The 22,990-nt window shown below is 39.6% G+C and overlaps 1 protein-coding gene across 3 annotated transcripts in view; it reads right to left on the reverse strand.

Annotated features, from left to right (window-relative positions):
• Positions 1 to 22,990, reverse strand: part of KIRREL3 (kirre like nephrin family adhesion molecule 3) — a 945,792-nt gene that overhangs the window by 146,251 nt on the left and 776,551 nt on the right. For 2 of the 3 annotated variants that reach the window (XM_075604274.1, XM_075604273.1), the window contains exon 5: positions 9,261 to 9,418. In XM_075604274.1, coding sequence (XP_075460389.1) covers positions 9,261 to 9,418 — 158 coding nt within the window. Of the gene's footprint in view, positions 1 to 8,175; positions 8,345 to 9,260; positions 9,419 to 22,990 lie in introns of all 3 variants that reach the window. The other variant, XM_075604275.1, reaches the window with a different exon arrangement.

Below are 22,990 nucleotides of genomic sequence, written 5' to 3' on the forward strand. Positions count from 1 at the left end.
ATGTGACATATATTCTGACCTCTATGTGTGGGTTACAATATATAGGCCGCACAAAAAGACCATTACGAAAAATGGTTTTTGGAGCATAGGAGGAACAGGAAAAAAGGGTTTGCAGGACATGGAACCTCCAGGCACTTCTAAAAGAACCCCCCCCCCCAAAAAAATCTCAATCATTGAAATTGAACATATAAAACCTAGTTCACAAAGGGGATATTGGTATTCTCAATTACGCAAACAGGAAGCCTATTGGATTTTTAAACTGCATACTTAAAACCGTGGAGGTCTGAATCGGGATCTAGACCAAGTGGCCTTTTATTTATCATTTTAAAATTGTACTAAAATTTACTTTACAACACACAGCTCTCCATATTTTAAACATATGGTTTTATATTTATTAAAACAAAAATGTCTTCTCTTTTTTATATATATTTTCGATTTTACTTGGTTGTTTTTTCAACTCAAAGTGTGAAGAATAAATGATTTAAAATTAAAAATGTGTTTGGAGAACTCCGTTTGGGATTAGAGATTTGCAGTCTATGGATACCTTTTCACAATGAAGGGGGAAAAGCATGTTACATAAATGTAGCTTTAATAAGAATCACCTATCACATTTTTATTTTTAAAAGTAATAGTTATTTTTAAATTATATGTTAACCCTGAAAGAAATGAGGGCATATACCACCAACAGATGATGTTTACGTTGTATTATCTGGCAAGACCTTTACCCCCAGCTATCTTAATATTGATAATTTGAAAGAAAACTTTTACATATTTACTAATACAATTGTTTGTTTTAAATTCTAAAAAGCCCATTTGGGGCATTTGGTACACTATCTATACTTTCATATAGGTTTTTCTGTATATACAGATGCAGCGGCCGTTATTTTAAGGAATCACACGTGTATACCTTGGAATACCCATGTCATGGCGCGGGATTTCTTCCAACTGTACTGCCTGAAGACGCGAGTGCAGTCGAGTACATAAAATGGCATTTTAGTGTTCTGGCTTTTAAACACCTGAAATTGACACAGTAGCACAGTAGCACAGTACGGTACACATTACAATTCATTCATTTCATTGCATATAATTGCACACAATCCATAAAATTCAAACAAAGCAACCACGATAAACACGTGTGTCTGGGGTGATTGGCCACATTCATGCCGCGTGGAGTACAGCAGCGCACACGAAAACGGCGCCGTGATTCCTTAAAATAACGGCCGCTGCATTTGTACACATGAATATTAGTGTTATTTGCTAACACACTAATTCCCCGAGAAAGACTGTATATTGAAACCACTGATACCAGCCTGAGTCCTTACACTTAATTAACACGTGAGAGGCGTCATTTGGCTCTTCCCTGATGGAGCACCTACCGTGCAAAACACGTTGGGATTGATTGAACCTTCTCTGTGACATAATTTCCTGTTTTGCTGGCTAAGCTTTGTGCACTGTATGCAGTTGCTGTGGCATCCTTGCATGCCAGATGCTACTTTAACTGATACCCGAGATTTGCACTTGGCTATGCGGTTGTGAATGTGCCGATGTTTTCTGAATTGTAAGTTTGGATAGTCTGCTCTTTTTTTAATTACATAAATCTGTCATTTTACTTACCTCAGTGCTCGTGTCTCCTTTCTTCCATACTTAATTAACATTCAGATTGTTAAACTAATTGAGACTTTGAACCAATCGGATCAGGTATATAAAGACATGATTCAATACTGAAACATTCCAACCCTGACGAAGCCACATTGGAGAAAGCTTGAAACTTGTAACTCAGAGAGAGCAGGCATCGGCCGCATCTCTCTTATCCTCCTCTACCCAGTGAGAAACACTTCCGGGTTCTGGGAGATTGTGGTCATGAGGGCCGTCACTCCATCAAAACCTTCAGAGTGCGGGATGCCGCTAGCATCCCCTTAGGTCAGGACCCCGCTGGCTACGCAGTGCAGCTGTGGCGGATGCTGCAGGGACAAGTGCCGCCCCACAATGGGGCCGGGCCCGCTGCGAGGGGGAGCTGCCACGCTGCACAGACAAACTCCTGCTCTCAAGAACATTGAGATCAGGAGTCGTGACGGAGCGCTAGGCCACGCCCCCCCCGGCGGTTCAGCCAATGAGGGCGAACCTGCCGGGTGACGTCACGGCCGTGCCCCTGTCACTCCCCCATCACCCCCCCCCTGCAGCTCTCTGCAGACCGGGGAATACGGCTGCACGCGTCACCAGCCTCACAGGCGCGCGTGCAGCGCATGCAGCGGGGCCGCAGCCTTAGAAGTCGCCCACTTGCCAGGCCATCTTCCGAGGGGCTTGGGATTCAACCAACAGTGAAAGTTCCAGGCTCCTGTTTTGACACGGTACCCATAGCGATCCGAGGTACAGGAGCATGACAGAGAAAGTGAGCAGCCATGTTTCAGTGTGAGCATTCACTCCAGTTAGCAGGCAATTGTATCTCTTTTAATCTGGGAGTGCAAACTATTATGATGTTTTTATATTTTCATTCAGAAAGGATTTTATGCTATTTTTTGTGCCCTCTTTGTTTTTGAGGTGGAAGTAAAGACTGAAGTTCAGTCAAGAAAAAAAGCCCATATTTACTAAGTGGTGCTATTCTATATGACAACTTCTGGTGCTGGGAGACGCTGTATAGCACATTCAAGTACACAACTGAATGTGCTATAAAGGTGTATTCCGGCATCGCAAAGGTATCTTTAGCAGAAGACTGGTTAGTACATTTTGGCCAAAGTCTCCTAAAGGAACAGAGACGACAGTACCTTTTTCATTCTCTCTCTGCGATAATTGAACTTCTTGTAGTTTTGCCTAATATGCTGAAGTAACGTTTTTTTTAATCTGATCTGAGACTTTGTGATGACCTTAGGAAATATGGCTCTAACGTCCCACCATCACTATATCAACCCAAGAGAGATCCTTTTTCCTAGTGAATGTCATCAATAATCATGAGACTATTTCCTTCTCTTGTATAAAAATTGGTAACTCTAGTTGAGGATGCCTAGTCATACACCGTTTAACTTTGTACTGGAGCTTCAATTTTTAGGAGGGACTGCAACACACTGCTTTGTTAGTACCTTGATCATTTGATAAGAATGTGACAGGGCCAAAGTTGCCACTTATTTAGCATTAACTGTGTTAACGGAGATGTCATGCAAGTTGTGCAGGGAAGGAATTAAGGTGAGATGCTCTGCGAGTCTGGCAGGGAAAGAGTTATGGGCGTTTACTAAAAAGCAAGTGTATGGTGAAAGCAAGTGGTGCAGCGTTTGGGAGGCTAGCAGTCTTTATGTGATTATCTCTTCAATCTTTGGAACCTAAACGCTTAAAAATAAACTTAAATTCAAAAGAACTATAGTATCCACTAAAAGAGTTATTTACCTGGGGGAAGGTTTGAGGTTTTATTCTTGCCGGATTTCTGTGGTAATTTGAGCAGTAATTGTCCTAGAGAACTGCTGCCTGTTCTAACTATATAAACCTGGTCCTGGAATAGTCCATTCCTCTGAGTTCCCAGTTGTTGAGGGGTGGTTGTTGGAAGGGGATTATTGAAATATAACATATGTGTTATGCTTTGTATGTTTTTACATATCTCTCTCTCTCTTGATCAGGATGGTTTGTTCTTCGTGTCCTCACTATAATAAATGTGCCAAGAGGCTTCTAAGAAAACCCAGCTGTTGTGAAGTGCTTATTCCAAACTCCAGGTGTGACTGTTCACAGAAAACATTTAACCATCCTTTGTTCTCAACAAAACCTTTTTCACAGCTGCTTAAAGTTTTCTTGTTAGATAATATCTTCAATTATTTGCAAATAATCCAGAAAGCAGTGAGAAACAATTTACACCTATCCCTTGCACTTGTATTATTATTTTATTTCCAAAGTTTACTTAACTTATTTAACCCTTTTGCTGCCAGGGAGGAAAGCAGAGCAATGTGTTGTGGGATAATTCATATAGTGCAAGAAGTGAGAGAATAAAGGTTAGCGTAGCAATAGAATTCCAAGTCAAGCATATTTTCAGTATACTTTCAAATAATACATCAGTATCCAATTAAAGCTTTTATTTTTAATAATAATAATTGTTTGCAAATAAGGCATTAACTCATGGTAAAAAAAAAGGAGCTGCTTCTGTTTTAGATAATGTCATGTTATTTATTTTTTTAACAGAGCTTTGAGAATCTAGGCCTTCGAAAGCACCCTTGTACCTAACTTTTGACAAAAACATTTTAGCGATTCTTTTGTTTGGCAAAATACTGCAAGAAGTACGTAATACTTTTCCTAATGGACAAGTAGCCTATGGTCTAATGTTTCAACACTTGTCAAAATTATTTTTTTAGACATTGCAGGAATTCAAAGCTTCACTTGTCTCCAGCAACTGTAGAGGTGACTCTAGGCTCTCACTGTGCTCTCCTTTGTCAAAATTGACTTTGGGAAAATCTATTTGAAAGGATTTAAATGAAATATCATGGTTGTTGGGCTACTTCTGTTTTTGCTCACTTTACGGTGCATCATACTACTGAGATCATACTATGACCCAAAAGAAATAGTGTAGGCAGCACCGAGCTTTGTCAGCCACAGGTAGAGGGGGCACCACCGATATGGGCACTATCATAAGGAACCTTCAATTTAAGTAAATGGGATGTTTATGGGGCATATTATTTTAAAATAAAGAAGTTACATGTGAATGGTTTCACTTTATTGAAACTCATAAGTTGCTAAGTGAGGCTGCACTTTTAGGCCGCGATTATAGAGGCCACGTGTGCGCCTGTTGCTCGCGCGAAACCTGCACTGGGCTACGAGGTGTGGCGGAGGCGTGGCCGTCACGGGAGTGGTTCTCCCTCATTGGCTGAACCGCACACGTGACCTGGCCATCGAACGGCAAAGACGAAATTGTTTGTCTTCTCGAGAATCGCATGCGTGGTCACGCTTCATCGCTCGCGCACCCTATGCGCAGCCTCATAGAGAAGAGGTTTGCCGTGCATGCCGTCGCTACCACTATAATCGCGGCCTTAGGTTGGAGATAGTTTTGTATGTTAAAGACTATTATTCACAAATTTCAAGGCAAATATTAAGAATCTTCATGAAACAGATGTATCTACAAGTTGTGTGAAATAACCGAATATAAGTGTCTGAGGCTGCATAAAACTGCTGGGATTTTCCATTATTTCATTACAATATTTTTTCTGAGTCAGGGGAAAAAGGCCTTTTCCCTTGTGTCTCTGTGAACCCTCAACAACTCTGTCTAGCCAGTTAGAAGGTATGGAATACCATTATTTTTTTATTTACAAACCTATACTTCTAAACCTTTTTTTATAAAAGGAAATGCACTTAGTTTAAAAATGACTACCTTTTCTGTTCTTATACTGTAGCAAGGATATACAGGAGCAAACACCATGGAACATGGAACCTGCCGGGATATGCCCAATAATTTAATAGATTTAAAATGGTATGATATCAGACTCAGCACATTTTTTACTGGATTCATTTGGAGCCCATATTAAAGGAAGGTACAGTATTGTTTCATTACTATTTCTAGCTCCATTGATACTTTGAGCCTTGAAGAAATAAAAAAGATCATAATCAACAAATGTCCTTAGAGATTGCACCCTGATTTTAGGTGGCACCTCCCCCCAGAGCTCACCCCTCCCCACCTTTTTAACTTGGGAGGTTCTGGCAATTTGCTGAATGGATAACTCACTGCAGTTGCTTTCCCTCATACAGAGGTAAAAGGAAGGGTTCCCAGTTTTAGTGTTAGGACCTGCATTTTTGTTTATACCTTGACGTTTGGTATGCAGGCTTCCGACGCTTTGGCCGAAGGGTTATACTAAAAAAACAAGTAACTACTATTATTATTGAAGTATTTATACTTATTACCATATATGTTTTGACAATTTGATGTAGCATTGGGCACCCCTGTCTTTTGTTGTATACATTTGCCACGCTCAGTAGCACTCATTTTGGCATAAATATATATTCATGATGTGGTGGGTGCAGGAGTTTGAGCTACCTGGGAATGTGTGTGTGTGTGTGTTAAAATGGTATGATATCAGACTCAGAACATTTTTTACTGGATTCATTTAGAGCCCATATTAAAGGAAGGTATTGTTTCACTACTATTTCTAGCTCCATTGATACTTTCAGCCTTGAAGAAATAAAAAAGATCATAATCAACAAAGGTCCTTAGAGATTGCACCCTGATTTTATTAAAATCCAAAGAATGTGTGTTAGGTTATATTAGGATAAGAGAACAAGACTATATCACAATTTGTACTGTTGATAACAAAAGAGGAATGTCTGAATCTCAAATGCAACCTTCAGCAAGCGAAAATGTGCAGCATAAGTAACTGGGTTGTGCTATTTTCTAAATATTGTATGTCTTTATTTATAAATATGAACAAATACATAAGGTTCTTTAAATTTAACCTCAATATGATACTGCTTTAATTAGTTATTTTTCTTTCTTTTTCTTTTAAAGCAGCTACAGTAGCAAAATGTTCTATTTTTGTTTTTCTTTAGTCCCTCGTGTTGCAGCCTTGGTCTTTCAAATCCCGTTTTTTCTTCTCTATTAACTTTTCTTTTTCAAATGAATGTACTTGGTTTTCTCCATCCAAGCATCCTACAGTACATAGTCAGCACTGAAGGGTTTGAATTAAAGCTGCAGTTCCAGCTGCCGTTTTTAAAAATGTATTTTTAATTTTTCCTATTCAATATGTGCATCAATACAATCTGCACATTGACACGTGATTAGCTAAATTGCAGATCGATCTGTTCTCCTGTAATCGATCACTTGCTCCGGGTTATTTAATTCAGTTCTTGCACAGCATTGTGGGCAATGTAGTCCAGCAATATCATGTAACTGGGCAGTTACTAGATACAATTGGTGCACTGCTAGAGAGAGAGAGAGCAGGGCTCAAGAACCAGAGCCTATCAGAAGGGGAAAGTCCTTTGACTTTGGAAATAGTTTCCATAGAAACAAAAATGCTTCCTACATTAGAAACATTAAAAATGTCTTTCCATTTTTTTTAATGCTACAAGTATTTTTTCATGGTACAGAACTGATTTATTAAAAAAAAAAAAAACCCACATATGTAGGATATTGCTTGAACTGCAGCTTTAATGAAATCCAAATGATTGAAATATTCTGCTGCATAGAACTTTTTCCTCTCCTGAGAAACTGAATGCATTTTTTTTCCTTTTGTGGCATTTTCAGAGGCACAAAAGAAATGTGGGTAATTTAATAATATGCTAACCGCATACAAAAGCTTCCAATTTTCTCTTATTCTCTTGGTTCAATGGAGCCACCATAGAGCATGGTGTGCCTCAACGTATTCTGGGAAGGTACAGGCACCGTTCTCACTTCATTTGTAGCAGGTTATCCGCTGTGGAGTGCAATTTTAATTATCTATTTAGAGTGGCCACAGAGATTATGGAGTAGGCTGTTTGGGAGCAGATAGTTCTGAGTAAATGACTCTGTGAAATCTCTTGCCGGTTCAGTGAGAAAACAGGAGTCTTAGCCTGCAAGGATGGGAAATCCATCGGAAAAAAAACCAGAATGGTTTTCAACAAAAAGTAATTCCAATGGGTAGCAGCCTAAGAAGCACAGGGGAGATAAACAGCCTGACTGTTGGGGGAGGGAGATTGTATATAAAAAAAAAATACTTTTCACACCTACGAAAGCTCAAACATAATAGAATCAAGCATGCTTATTTAATGGTAACTGTGTATTTAATAGAACACAGTGACTATGTTTTGGGCACACAAAAAAAATCTTCATTGGTTTTGGTTTGAGCATAGGGAGGAAATGATTCACCATGTAGTACATTAGAAATATGTATTCTAGACACAAAACATTGTTATAACAAATGTATCACAGCCATTTAATACTGAAAGTTACATACAGGCATACCCCGGTTTAAGGACACTCACTTTAAGTACACTCGTGAGTAAGGACATATCGCCCAATAGGCAAATGGCAGCTCACTCATGCGCCCGTCAGCACGTCCTGAACAGCAATACCGGCTCCCTACCTGTACCGAAGCTGTGTGCAAGCAGGGAGACTATAGAGCTTGTTACACATGTGTTATTTACATCAGTTATGCACATATATAACGATTGCAGTACAGTACATGCATCGATAAGTGGGAAAAAGGTGGTGCTTCACTTTAAGTACATTTTTGCTTTACATACATGCTCCGGTCCCATTGCGTACGTTAATGCGGGGTATGCTTGTATAGGGATAAATTCTATATAGGATGAGGCGGTCGTCGTTCCAGCTGTTATCGGCTGAAAATCCCCATTGACTTCAATGGAGTTTTTTGTCCGTAAACGGCCCAAATTATGTTGACTTTTTATAGTTCTATTGATAAAAACAGATATATGGTAAAGTACATATAATGTTCTGGTGTGCCTGGTCAACACATTTTTTACCTACAGTAATTATACTTTATGCATGCTCGCTGGTAGAGAAAGTGTGAAACTTAAAAATGCATTCGCAAAAAAGGTTTTTGTTTTTTTAACCCAAAATCAATTCCCTGTGATGGCTAATAATGTTGCCAAATTACTAAGCTTTCAGCAAAATATCGCTAGACAGTGAATAAAACGTAATGTGTGTGCCCTATTTATAGTGCCAGCATTACGCGAATCTAGCAATATTAGAGACTTTTGCAAATGAGCATAATAAGTGACATGCAAATGCAAATTGATTTAATGCTTTGGGAATCGCTTGCAAAATCTGACTTTGCGACTCAAAAGGGGCAAATTTAGCATGGTTTGAAAAATGTAATGCGCAAGTTTTGCACCTCTCTAGCCATTGGGGCTAGTTTTTCGTTATTACAGTCTAGATTTGTTATTATTGTGTGATAAACATCATTTCTGTTTTTGATCAAGTTCTAGTTTTCTACATATGAAATATGTAGAGAGGGGCATCACATACTATGTTTTCATTTTTCATTAATGCATATTATTCCCATAGTGTAGGGCTGCAGTGGGTTTACATCGAAAGAAGTGACTCTTCCCCCCTGGTGTGTGAAGGCATTTTATGTAAGAATTGGGTATTTGCCCTCTTTAAATATGGCCGCTGAGCAGTTTCCTGTCTGAATTAATCAGTAACAGTGACCTTTGTATCCCTTTAAAACTCCTGACAATGCGGATAAATATCTCCTGAGCCAGAAACATTCCTTGTAATTAAACATTGACATTCATGCACCGGTCCTTGGTTACTGTAACACAAATAAAAATAAAAACATGATCAAGCAGCAGATTCAAATGCTGACCTTGGAATATGTTGCTCCATTCAAGACCTCTCCATTCCTCATCCAGATTATGGAAGCTGCTGGTTTTGCATTGTCTGCATGGCAGGTCAAATTCAGTGGATCACCGGCTCGGAGGCTGATTATTGGCCCACCAGTAATTACTGGATCGTCTGGAGGAACTGTGGGGGAAACAGAGATAAGGGAGATCCTACAGTATAGCAGTTAGCCTTTCCCAAGGCCTTATTATTTTGGATAATATGTATCACAAAGATTCCAAAAACATAATTGGCGTTAGAGAAAAGAAGGTATGTTTTCTTGGTAGCAGGTAGATTTCTGAATAAGTTTTGAGTAGTTTTATGGGTAAGGGGCCTTTGATATGTTATTGAAGGATAAATGTCAAAGTCCTGTTGCTGCAAATCTGGTGCAATTCCTGGTACAAACACAGCACTTAATAAAATAAAAATCATTTTTATTTTTTTTCCGATGCTGCCTTTTAAACTGAGCTCTGAGATGAGAGGTAGGTGTCTATGTTACAAGAGTAGATCTCTTGGTTAGAGATTGCAGTGAGGGCATACATATTGTATGGGGATGTAGGACGTACATGTCTGGAAGAAGATGTCTGGTTAGAGTATGCAGTGAGTAGATGTCTGGTTCTGGTTGCAGGGAGTAGATGTCTGTAAATGTCTGGGCTAGGAGGCAGATACAGTACCTAATCTAGAGAGTACTGTAGATATCCGGGTATGGCTGACATATGTACAGTATGAGTCATGAGAGAAGCATCAGAAACCCACACATATTTAGGTAGACAAAGGAACACAGTGGGATGGGCCTGCACCACAGAAGGTAAATGCTCAGCAACCAACGACAATAAGTAATTTGGGGTGCACCTCAAGGGAGAAAAAAACAATACTGACATACAAAAGAGAACTTACAATAAATTCTGATTTATTATATATACAAACTTGATACTGCATTGTTATTACGTTTGAATACCCAAGTATTTATTTATTTATAAAATATTTTACCAGGAAGTAATACATTGAGAGTTACCTCTCGTTTTCAAGTATGTCCTGGGCACAGAGTAAAACAAAATAATACATGGTTACAAATACAGTTACATAAATGAACAAGGTATACAGTACATTATATACAAGACATTGCATGCACAGTTAAAGAAAATATATATTATGAGCGTATGAAACAGTTACAGACCTGATTAAAGTGTGAGACAGCCTTAGATTTGAAAGAACTTAAGCTGGTGGTGGATATGAGAGTCTCTGGTAGGTTGTTCCAGTTTTGGGGTGCACGGAAAGAGAAGGATGTACATATGTACATCCATGTACACTCCCTTCCTGATCTATGGTCTCACATGTTTATTTAACACATGAATTAGAGCAGTCCTGCCATAGGTGAGTGTTTATTTTAATTGTTATTATCTGTATGTATTCAGTTGCGATTTAATAAACTAATTTGTATTTTTGCAACTTTAAGTGCCCTCTCTCTTTGGGAGAGTTCCTCACTTTATTGTATGTTCTCGTTTGTATGACATATTTAGGTAGATTTCTAATAAATAAAAAAGTAGGCAGATATCCAGGATGGGATAAATCATTTGGTTAACATGTATCCAATTCCGATAGCAGTCATCTCCATTAAAAACAGAAACTGATATTAGACCAGAAACACATTTCTGAAATGGGCATACTGTATTTAATCATTCTCAATTGATGCTCTCTAGCCCCAAGTATAATGTAGCAAGAATTTCCTTTGTGGTTTTCCCTATCTTAGAAAGTCTAACTCGCTCCATGTGATGTATGTGTTCCTTAGGCTGCGCTTATAGTGCCTTGCGACGGCGATGCGACTGCGCTCTAAAACAAATCAATTGACTCCGTCGCAAGCGCTTATAGTAAGCGCGACGGAGCGACGGAGCGACTGAAAATTTGGAAGCCGGCTAAATTTGATTTTTTTTTTTTTTTATAACTTGTATTTTATTATACATAAATGCATGATATACATAAAAAAAAGACATCAGGTGCATATTTAGCATATCATATACAATAACAAAAGCATAATAAGCTCACGTAGTTTTTCGAGCCCTACTTAACCACGTGAGTGGGAATCGTCATGTGTACTGTAAGGTACTGGGGTAAATAATAATAATAAAAAAAAAAGGGGATTTTGAATAGTCTTCAATGTATGTAATGGAATTTCACTGCTTATAAACATCTGAGAGCGTTTGTTTGCATACTACTTTGAGAAGCGTGCTACAAAGGACAAACAGAAACAACAAGCATTAACTAATTCACTCCCAAGAGAGACTACTACATTGTTTGCAATAATTTATTGTATTAGCTTTTGTTGTACAGATGCAGCAGCCGTTATTCTAACACTTCACACGTTTTATACCTTGGAATACCCATGTCTTTGCGCGGGATTTCCTCCAACTTTACCGCCTTTAGACACGAGTGCAGGCGAGTGCATAAAAAGGCATTTTAGTGTTCTTGTTTTTAAACACCTGAAATTGACACAGTAGCACAGTACTGTACACATTACAGTTCATTCATTTCATTGCATTTCATTGCACACAAAGAAACAGAATCCATGAAATTCAAACAAAGCAGCCGCGATAAACACGGGGGCCTGGGGCGATTGGCCATGTTAATGCCGCGTGGCGAACAGCAGAGCACACGAAAACGGCTCCGTGATTTGTTCGATTAACGGCCTCTGCATCTGTATATAAAACAACGAACACAGATAACTAGCAAAACAGACATTCATACAATAACCTACAGAGATTATAATCTATTTTTTTTTGTTTCAAATAATTTTATTGAGTTTTACAGCATATGTTAAATCCAAACCTTACAGCAGGCATCAACTACGGTTATACAGACTCAACTCAATAAATCCACATCCAACATTCTGTTTTTCCCCTAATCAAATGATACATAGGTGTGGATTTAGTGATCCTCTTGGTTGCTTTAAGCAACTGAGCTATACCATTGCTGTATATTAAACTTAAACAGGGGGACAGACGATAAAATAAAATATATTACAATAAGACAAAAGTGGGAGGGATGGGGGGAGGGAGATACCGGGGGATACCATACATGGCGTGAGGATCGGAAGAAACCTTTTATAATATATGTTTGAAAGTCCATCTGGTCCCTGGGATTTCGCTGCCTTTAGCGCTTTAATTGCCTCCACTAGTTCCAGCTGTGTTATTTTCTTATTTAAGGTGTCTATCTCCATTTGAGTCAGTTGGGGAAGCTTGCAGTTTTCTAAATATTTTGAGAGCGCGTCTATATTTGAGGTTTTCTTCCCAGGAGGGTCCAGGTTGTATAGTTTCATATAAAATTTGGTAAACTCTTGGGCTATCTCTTTTTCATTATGAAGGATTTTACCGTTTTTACCTTTTATTGCAGATATTTGTGATCTGACTCATATCCTTCTTAGTCTATTAGCCAATAGTTTATCTGCTTTATTACCTTCATCATAATATCTCTGGTTGGTCCATTTTAGTGCTCTTTCCGTATCTTCTAGTTGAATCTGTCTTAATGTTAGCCTAGCTGCTGAGTAGGATTTGTATATTCTTTTTGACGGGTTGTGTTTATGCTGTTGCTCTAATTTTGTTATTTTGCCTATATGCTTTGAGATTACTTTTTTTTCTTATGCGATTTGATGGAGATGAAGACCCCTCGTATTTTTGCCTTATGGGCTTCCCATAGCATCGCGGGTGTTGAGGCCGTTCCTTTATTTATATTAAAGTATTCTGTTAGTGACATTTTTATTTTATTTTCTATTTTAGGATAGTTTAGAAGGGAATCGTTGAGTTTCCACCGGAATATGTTGATCTTATGAAAGGGGCAGATCAATTGGTGAATGGTCTGACCAAGTTATTAAACCTACAGTATATTTGATTCTTGAGATGAGTAGAAGATATTCTTGGAGACTAAGAAGTAGTCAATTCTTGAGTATGTTTGGTGCGATAGGGAGTAAAATGTGTAGTCCCACTGGCCCTGATGCTGGGCTCTTCAAAAATCCATCAGAGAGAACTCTGTGAGCAGGTCTCTGAATTTTGTGGCTGTCTTATGTACATTGGTTGAGTGCGTCTGACCCGATGCAATTGACTTATCTGGTTCTGGTGTTGCCACCATATTTATATTGCCTCCAACTATTATGGATGCTAAATATTGGGGTTCTATTGTTCCAACACCTTCTAGGGCCGCTGGCCCACCAATCTTTCTGATGCTCGTGGGGGGAACATGTTGCGATCTGCCTCCAGCATCTTTGCGGGCTCCTGTTGCTGGTCTTCGGGGGATATTCCCAGTGATTTGAGGAACAGATTGGCTTCTTCCAGATATCTCAAGGTGAAGTGCCTCCCGTTTTTGACTGCTATCAACTTAAATGGGAACCCCCAACGATAACGGATCCCATTGTTTTTTAGAAGTATAGTTAGCTCTCGTCTCCTAGTTATTGTTACGCGTGACAGGTCATTGAAGAGTTTCAGCGACTCATTTTCGAATAGGATATTTCCCTTTTCCCTGCATGTGTTCATGATTTTTTCTTTGCTTGCATAGTAGTGTAGCCGGACTATTGTGTCCCTCCTTCTCTTCGGGTCCTCAGATCTAGGGCCTAGGGCTCTGTGGGCATGATCAATTACTAGCTCTGCCTCCTGAAGATCTGAGACAATTGCCATGAAGAGCATAGTAAGGTAAGAGTGGAGGTTTTCTTGCATGGTTGTTTCAGGAATGTTTCTAATCCTTATATTCTGACGTCTATCACTATTTTCCTGGTCTTCTAGGCCACCTTTCAAGTACTTAATTTCGTGCCCCAGGCGAACTATTTCATCGTTTGATGTAGATTGATGCTGGTCTAAAAAAGTTCAGTCCGCGCTCTTGCTTCTTTCTTGTTCTTTGATGCTGGAGGGCCTCCTCCATTTTAGCTTCTACCTGTAGGTCTGTGGTTCGCTGTGCTAGGACATTGATCTGATCAATCTCTAACTTAAGGCCCCTTGCTGCCTTTTTCAGGTCTTCTTGAAAGGCAAGCCACATCTTTAGGAATAAATTTTCATGTTTTCGTGAATTCCTCTCCTCCTGGTATTTCAGGCGCTAGTTCCCCTTCTCTGTCGGGGGTCGCCTGTGTGGCAGCACCATTTTGATTTTCCTCCCTCGGCCCTGCTGTTTGCTGAGCTGCGTTAAAGTAGCGAGCAACGTCCTGCGATTGCAGCTTTTTTTTAATTTTCCAGTCATGTCTGACTGTCTGGAGGAGGTGGGGCAAAATTAATCGGAAAAATGTATTTTTTATTTATATTCTTTGTGAGGGTCTTCGGAGCTCCCTCGCTACTTCACAATCCTCATTGACATCATCAGATGTCTCAAAAGTGTTTTTTTGCTATTGTCTTTATTTGTAATTAATAGTGAATGGGGTATAATGTAGTTAGGCTCCTTCTTGTCTCTCCTGAGTCTATAGCTTTTGTTATAGGGATCCCCACCAGATGTTTGGGGGTACACTCTCTCATTCAGACTGCTTATTCTTATGGTTTTTTTTCTGGTTAATCTATTTATTTTCACTCTGGTGGCGTTCCTCTCTGCCGCAGCTCCCAACAGCCAGACCGCAATACACCACTCTGCACCCTCTCAGAGGCCCACAGCCGCCATTTTGGGCCAGAGGGACAGACAGCGCTGCCGCCCGTAGGTGAGAGCTCTCTTCCCCAGGAGGTGCCCGTGCAGGGTCTCCTCAGCCCAAAGACGGCCCCGGTCTGTGGTCCAAGAGGCAGGTGGGGGGGTGGGGGGGAGCCCACTTGCTCTGGCGGCAACACCCCCCCCTGCTGAGTGGCAAAACAAGATGGCCGCCCTCCTATCGCCGACTCCCCACCACTGCCTTACAAGCCGCCGGGTGCTCTCCCACAGCAGTGCCGGAACTCTCGTCAGGTGACCCGCCCCACCGCCTACCAGTATGCCAGTACGGGGACATTGTTCAGCTTCCCCAGCTCAGCAGATCCGATCGCAGGTTTTAGAGGGAAGCAGTCTTTCAGCGCAAGATGGCCGTTGCGCCTCGCCTCCCGGCTACTCCTCCGCAGACAAGTGGGTTCTTTTGTTGGGGTTTTGTGTGTTTGGGGTGGTCTACAGCACCCGGGTCTCCTGCTGCTGAGCTTGGGGATATTTCCCTATAGTTTTATAAGGGGAAAAAACATTTATTGTGGTTCTGTGGCCTAGAGCTCAGGAGCTGCACGTCTTCTCTGTTCTGCAGTCGGCCACTCCCCCTCTCAATCTATTTTAAGAATGCGTCTCAAGGGGCGTAGTGTGATCTTCACATGATAACACAGCCAGTCTGCCTTAAATTCACGTCTTCATTTCTTTGAAGTCATTTTTATTCTCCCAAATTCTGCCTACAATTTAAGAGTTTAATAATGTTTGGAGATGGTGCACATGATTGCAATGACAGAAATTGTATTAGAATTCTTAATATTTATGTGGTAGTTTAGCTGATGTTATATCCAATAAGGTAGTTACTGTACAAGTATTAGAAGTCCCAAAAGTAAAAAAAATATAGTCATGTAGGCTTTTATTTACAGCATTGTTCTTCCTTTTAAGAAAATAGTCTTAATTTGTTTCAATAACGGGGGTCATTTGGTTATTACCAGTAAGAAAGCATATTAAACATAAACAGGAGAGTCTTTTATCTCATTAGTGACACCTCTATATCTGTTTAGCAAGTTATAATTGTATTTTATTATTATATAACACTGACAATGTATGCAGTATAAGTACTTGCAATGGCCCATATTCACTAAAGGGTGCTAAGCTTTAGCACAACCTAACATTCAAATACCACGCTTAGTACCCTTTAGTGCAGTGTTTCCCAACTCCAGTCCTCAGGGAGCCCCAACAGGTCAGGTCTTAAGGATATCCCTGCTCCAGCACAGGTGGCTCAGTCACAATGACTGAGCCGCTGATTGACCGACCTGTGCTGGAGCAGGGATATCCTTAAGACCTGACCTGTTGGGGTTCCCTGAGGACTGGAGTTGGGAAACCCTGCTTTAGTGAATATGGGCTAATGTGTACAGTACATAGGGGAATATGTATCAAATGTCGCAATCTGGAGAGTTGCTCCAAAAACGGATCAAAATTGGATAGTATTGACATTGCGTCACTTTGCGGCAATTTTGATCCACTTGCACCACTGAGCATTTGGGGGACTGGGTATAAGAGGAGTAAGTGGAGGAGGAAATCAGAACAATATTATGAAATGTATCAAATGTTGCGCATATAGCTGGTGCAGTTTTCCTCTTTTCATGCAACAAATAAGTATACGAGGTAGAGATGTGTGAACATCACGCCTTTTGCTTTGATCAAAAACATTTCAAGACGTTTGATTAACACTAAAAGTCTATAGGATGAAAAAAAATGTATTTTTAAATCTTGCAATAATTTCTATTACTTTTTTTTATTGAACTTTAGAAAAATAAATACAAATAAAGATGCCGAGCTGCTTTTTAGCCACTTAAAAAAAAAAGTGAAATACTGTAGTGAATTTTTAAATCATTTGGGCTTTTTCGCTAGAACATTTCACTTAAATTTTTTTTTTTACTTTTCGGAAAGTTCTATCAAAACAGTGGCAAAGCGGATCTGCAGGTTCATAAATCTCTGGTGATATCAACCTCTACTCTTAAATTATCTGTGAGGTATACAGGGAAAGGTGCACAGGGATATACCAAATAAGTATACATAGGAAGGATGTTGATCCAGGGAGTAATCTGATTACCAATTCTTAGAGTCAGGAAGGAATTTATTTTTCCCTTTGTGAGATATCATTGGATGATATGGCCTTCCTCTGGATCAATATACTGTAAGTAGGGATATAGGATAAAGTATTTGTCTTCTACATTTAGCATAGGTTGAACTTGATGGACGTATGTTTTTTTTTTTCAACCTCATCTGCTGTGTAACTATGTGACAAGCTTCCTACATTTGCCCCCGTCGCAAATTGATGCAGATGAAAAAACGTTCTCCGTTTATTGCAGAAAATTGCACCATTTTTGTACAGTATATAACCCTCAAACGGTTCAAACCTGGTTCAGTCACACTATAGGCAGTGACTTTAACACTATGACAAGCCTTCTACTGATTGTAATTAATATTCGCCTTAAAGATTATAAAGTAGGAAGGCTCGCGGTGCACGATAGCCGTTCTAATTAGTATAGAGATAGACAATGTTTTTGGATTACATTTTACAAGTACAGATGCAGTGTTATCTAAATTCGTTTCGGAGTGTTATCTAAATTTGTTTTGGGCGCAAGGAAATTGCCGGTGAAAAGAGCCTGACTTCAGCTTCCCCACACCCAAAAGCCCAGTACAGGCATACCCCGGTTTAAGGACACTCTGTTTAAGTACACTCGCGAGTAAGGACATATCGCCCAATAGGCAAACGGCAGCTCACGCATGCGCCTGTCAGCATGTCCTGAACAGCAATACCGGCTCCCTACCTGTACCGAAGCTGTGTGCAAGCGGTGAGACTATAGAGCTTGTTACAAATGCGTTATTTACATCAGTTATACACATATATAACGATTACAGTACAGTACATGCATCGATAAGTGGAAAAAAGGTAGTGCTTCACTTTAAGTACATTTTCGCTTTACATACACGCTCCGATCCCATTGCGTACGTTAATGTGGGGTATGCCTGTACACTGGCTGCCCTGAAAATGTAGCGGGGGTTTCTGAATGCGCCACCAACTACTGTAAGAGCTGTGCAGAGAGATCAGAAAGAAGCAGTCCCTCTCTGTGTGTCTCACTGCACAGCTCTTAAAGGCGATCGTGAGGTTATTATTATTATATTTTGTACATAGGATTGAAACACTTAGTGGCTAACCGCTGCGGTAATGAAGGGATTAACCCACCCACTACTCCTTGGGAGGCCAAATTGTATCGCAATGTATCGCCCCCCTGTCAAGTGATTGATATCACAAAACGTGTAGTGTTGGTGGTTTGTTTTGAGGTTTTTCCGGTAGCCCAATTCCTGAGGAGTTCCTGGTCCCGCCGGCAGAGGTAGATAACACAGTTGGTGATGTTACAGCACCACCTGCACCAACTGCACTGACTGAGTAAACAGCATCAGACAGACATAAGGATCCAGATACTACAGGACCTGACAGGACCCTCTGAGTGGACGCCACACTTCCCCTTAAAAGTGTGAAGGCTTTTATTTATGGTCACCATGTGAGTGCAAAGTCATGTGTTTGTTATGTATTTTTTTTTAAACTGTACTTCTGTACGGGCGTTTTGTGTGCTTTCTCTTTTTTCTTTCACCGTATCGCAATGTGTATTTTATTTAATTGTTCTTTTTTTTTTTGTGTATTACAGATGGGCAAAAGCGCCATTAGCCATATTTGGGCTATTGCCCATTACTGTGTGTGTGTGTTTGGGGGGCATTGTTGGGGGTAGAGGCAGGGGAGTGGTCAGATGACAACATTGCAGGTAACAAGTACTGCTAAAGCTTCATGCTTCCACATTTTCTCTTAATCAATTTAGAGTTATGTTGGTCCAAAACATCAACACTGTTTTATGGCAGCATATAACATAAATATAATATTATGGTAATGGTAATCCACCAAAGCAAGTAACAGGGCAATAGGAGCCACCCACACACAACCCCCGGAATCTACATGAGCTTCTGCGTCACAGTAAAGAAACACAATGCTATACTGACTGTTATAATGTTTAAAGGTGTCAATAACAGTTGAGCCAGCCACGTTTTCTTTTCCTTTTGTATGTGGTTGGTTTAATGAGAATGGAGTTTATTGTGTTTCTGATGGCCGAGGTGCATGATGGGTTAACTTTTGTCTCTTACAGATATGCTTAATGTACAGTAGTTACTTTTGCTGTGAACAGGATACAGAGTGGAAAGTTAATGTTATTATCTGAAATATTTTAGTATGTGATGATCCCCACCCCCTTCCTCGCCTCCTTAACTGGGATGTTGGCTGAATGCCTGGATGGATGCCCTGTGATCAGGTTTGTCTGGCATGTAAGATTCAGGCCTTCAACTGTGGCTAGTTGGAGATGTTCTCAGCAGTCTTTCAATAAGTAATTTTCTTGCCAGAACACAGGAGTACTGCATTGTCTTCTTCAAAATGATGATTGAAACATTAATCAGTCTATGGAATCTAGGTTGCAAGACAACATTAAAAAAAAAATCTAAATCTGTGTTTTTCTTTTGGTTGCAGCTGAATCAGATGTAAAACATTTATTAGTAGAGTTTCATATATTTTACATAGGGTAGTTTTCATCCCCTTAAATGTGTGTCGTATAATTGCTTCCTGACCCCTTGAAATGACACCAAAATTACAAGCATTGACACTAAACATAAGTATAAAAATACCTATCTTGGCTTTGGTTTAATAGTGGGGAAAAAAAAGTTTTTGCCTCGATATTTAATCATTTAAACAGTTACATAGAAATTGGCCCCTTTAAATGTATTGTGCAAGGAAGCAGGAACTTCAGTGATGATCAAGGAGCTGCTGATGCCCCTACTCCAGATATATAGACGTAAAAGTGTAAATATTAGTTTGTTTAAATAACATCATGCTCGGTCATTGTGACAGACAATAGTAGGCCTTTCTGGACAACTTTTTTGCTGGCGCTGCGACGATCAGTGAGAACTAAGCTTATTTATAGGCTTGTTTAATATCACACAATAGTGTGAGAATTAAATTGGCCGTTTTTAATTGAAGTTTGAGAATACTAGGGTAATGGTAATTTGATGACAAAATCCACAAATTTATGGTGTTTCAAAGTTTTGCCTGTGTTTCATTCGGTGTTATGAATCTTTGTCCTATTAGGTTTAAACACTCATCCCACAACGCGGTATAAAATATAGCATTTTCCTAGTGGTATCTATTGATTTCCCTCTCCTGCATGCTCTGATTTATCTTTGAAACTGGATTACAGTACAGTATATCTCCTTGGGAGCCATCCTCAGTATCGCCAGTGTAAGTCCATGTCAGAAATTGTAGTCCTGTTTGTCGTTACCTCTTCTATAGAGACTGAAGACATTTGGTTACTTGCTTTAGATTTAAGAAAACAAGGACTGGCTCCTGAGAATATTATTACTATTACGACATTAAATTATGTTAGTAATATTGCTCATAACTGACCTGCAGGCTACTATTTGTACAGCTTTGCTATAAGAGCAAAGGCTGTAACAAGTCTAACATTTTGTGATATATACTGGACTGCTGCTTTAGAATGTACTTTACAATCCTCGGATATGTGTCACTATAGTTTTATGCAAATGGGACTAATAAAATTAGCTTTAAATGTCAGGGTTGGTTATAGCAATAGGAAATAAAAGCAGAGCTACCATACACATTAGCAGGACCAAGATAAAAGGCACTTATTTGTGTGCCATTACTTTGTTATATTGTTCCGTTTCACAGGACTGGTGAGGAATACAGAGCATCAGTACCAATTGCTACGGTATGTATGCAAAAGTATGTGTACTGTATTTTTTATTTAATTTATTTCAACTTTTATTTCTATCATTCTGATCTGAAACCCAAAATAGTAGTCTGGCTTACAAAAACGTTCTGACTAATGTGACTTTTTTTTCAGAGCTGCTGATTACTGCAACACTGGAAAACTGTAGCATTCCCTTCCCATGTGCCGTTATATTGATTCATATTTGCTGGTATTTTCTAATGTGGCTTCTTTTAGTAAACCGATACAAATTATAGGGGATTTTATTGCAATGAGATGTCTCAAAGAGAGAGGATTCACATGGTCCATCAAGCAACCTGATTGGTCATGTACCTTGTGACTCCTTCCCTTGGACATGACATCTCATTGCAACAAAATGGAAGCAATCACATAGTACATCAACCAATCATGTTGCTTGATGTACCTTGATGTGATGTGATTCCCTCACTTTTGCCCGAGAAGTCATTATGGAGAAGAATATTGGCCATATTTTAATCCAAAATCGAAGATATTCAGGATGGTAGTTTATTATCATATTTACCTTTTTTTGTAGACCCAAAAGTAGTGAAGGGTAAATGAAAAAAAAAAAAAAGAAAGCATGAATATGTAAAGAGGCAAAAATACCCAAGCAGGAATGGCAAGGAGAAAGAAATGGGAAGAAGAGAAGTAAGGACAAGAGAAAGATTAGTCAGATTGTAACATCACTGGATATGGAGTGGGCATATTGGTCAACACACTTTGGACCATATTTTCTAAACAGTGCTATACCATAAGTCAGCTTCCGGATCTGGGAGACACCTTTGCTTGAATGGGTCTTTAAAGTGTATTCCGGTGCTGGGATACGTTTTATGGAATAGAACATGTGCTTTAATCTCCGACTTCCCCTTGACAATGTGCATTTGGCCAAAATGTTGGGGGGGTTTCATTCAGCATGTCTGCCCTTCTGTTAACCTTTTATGTTTTTTTTAAAGTTTTGTTACTGTATTTTTGGATATTTTTCTTATTTTGAATATAATTTTTATTTTTTTGGCAATTTACCTTTTGGTATGCATTTCTTATTCTTTATGGAATCTACAATAAAAATATCACTTGTGAGCACATTCACATGTCTTAGACAGGTCTGCAACCATGCATTTCACCATTATCACCCAGCATACAGTGCTTCCAATGTAGCAAGGGATTCTGGGAAATGACATGAAAATGACCACACAATGTATCACCTTTTGCCTGAAATCCATTTTTACAGGAAACCCTTATAAGCAAATTCACTGCAGGTGGCACTGTGTGCTCATTTGCATGTCATTTCCCAGAATCCCTTGCTGCAGTGAAAGCACTGTGTGCTGGCTGATAATGGTTAAAGGCAGGGTTGCAGACCTGTATAAGACATGCAAATGAGCATACAGTAATATTTTCACTTGCTATATGCTTTACTGTGGAGGGTTTTTGTCACATTTTTTTACCCACCATAACTTAACTAAGTGTGGTATATATATATATATATATATATATATATATATATATATATATATATATATATATATATATATATATATATATATATATATATATACATATATACTTGTGAGCACATTCACATGTCTTAGACAGATCTGCAACCCTGCTTTTCACCATTATCACCCAGCATACAGTGCTTCCACCGCAGTAATATATATATTTGCTATATTTGCTTAGCTTTCTTTAATTATTCTGCTGATTATCCCTAGGAGAAGTTGTGAATCACCATATATGCTTATGTATACCTTTATCTTATAGACCCACAGCTGAAAAAGTGGAGAATGAGCTGTTTGGACAGCAACTCATTCTGTCTGTGCTGTAGTTCATGTGGCCATAGGTGCTACCATCACTTTAAAACAGGAAAACACGTAGATATGTTCTACCACACTGTCCCACAGTAGGGTTGTTAGGCTGATTCTATTATAAATGTACGGGTGCAGGCATATGTAATGGCCAGAGAGTTAGGCCCGTAAACTGTGAGAAGCACAGATGATGTGCTATTGCATGAAATGCCCTATTGACTTTAATGTTGCTTTTCATGCAATAGCACCTTGCGCTTATCACACCTTAGAGCAGCGGTGCGCAAACTTGTCTGCGGGGGAGCGCGGGGTTTACAGAGGCCCTGCGCACTTCCCGAAGGCACTTAAATGAAGTGCCGGGGAAGCGGCGAAGGCCTCTGTAAACTGCACTTATCTTGGCTCAGGCGGCTTCTGGAGACACGTCGCCATGGCAACACAGCATCGAATGACGCTGCAAG

This window comes from Ascaphus truei, chromosome 6, assembly GCF_040206685.1.
Source record: "Ascaphus truei isolate aAscTru1 chromosome 6, aAscTru1.hap1, whole genome shotgun sequence".
NCBI classification, from domain to species: domain Eukaryota; kingdom Metazoa; phylum Chordata; class Amphibia; order Anura; family Ascaphidae; genus Ascaphus; species Ascaphus truei.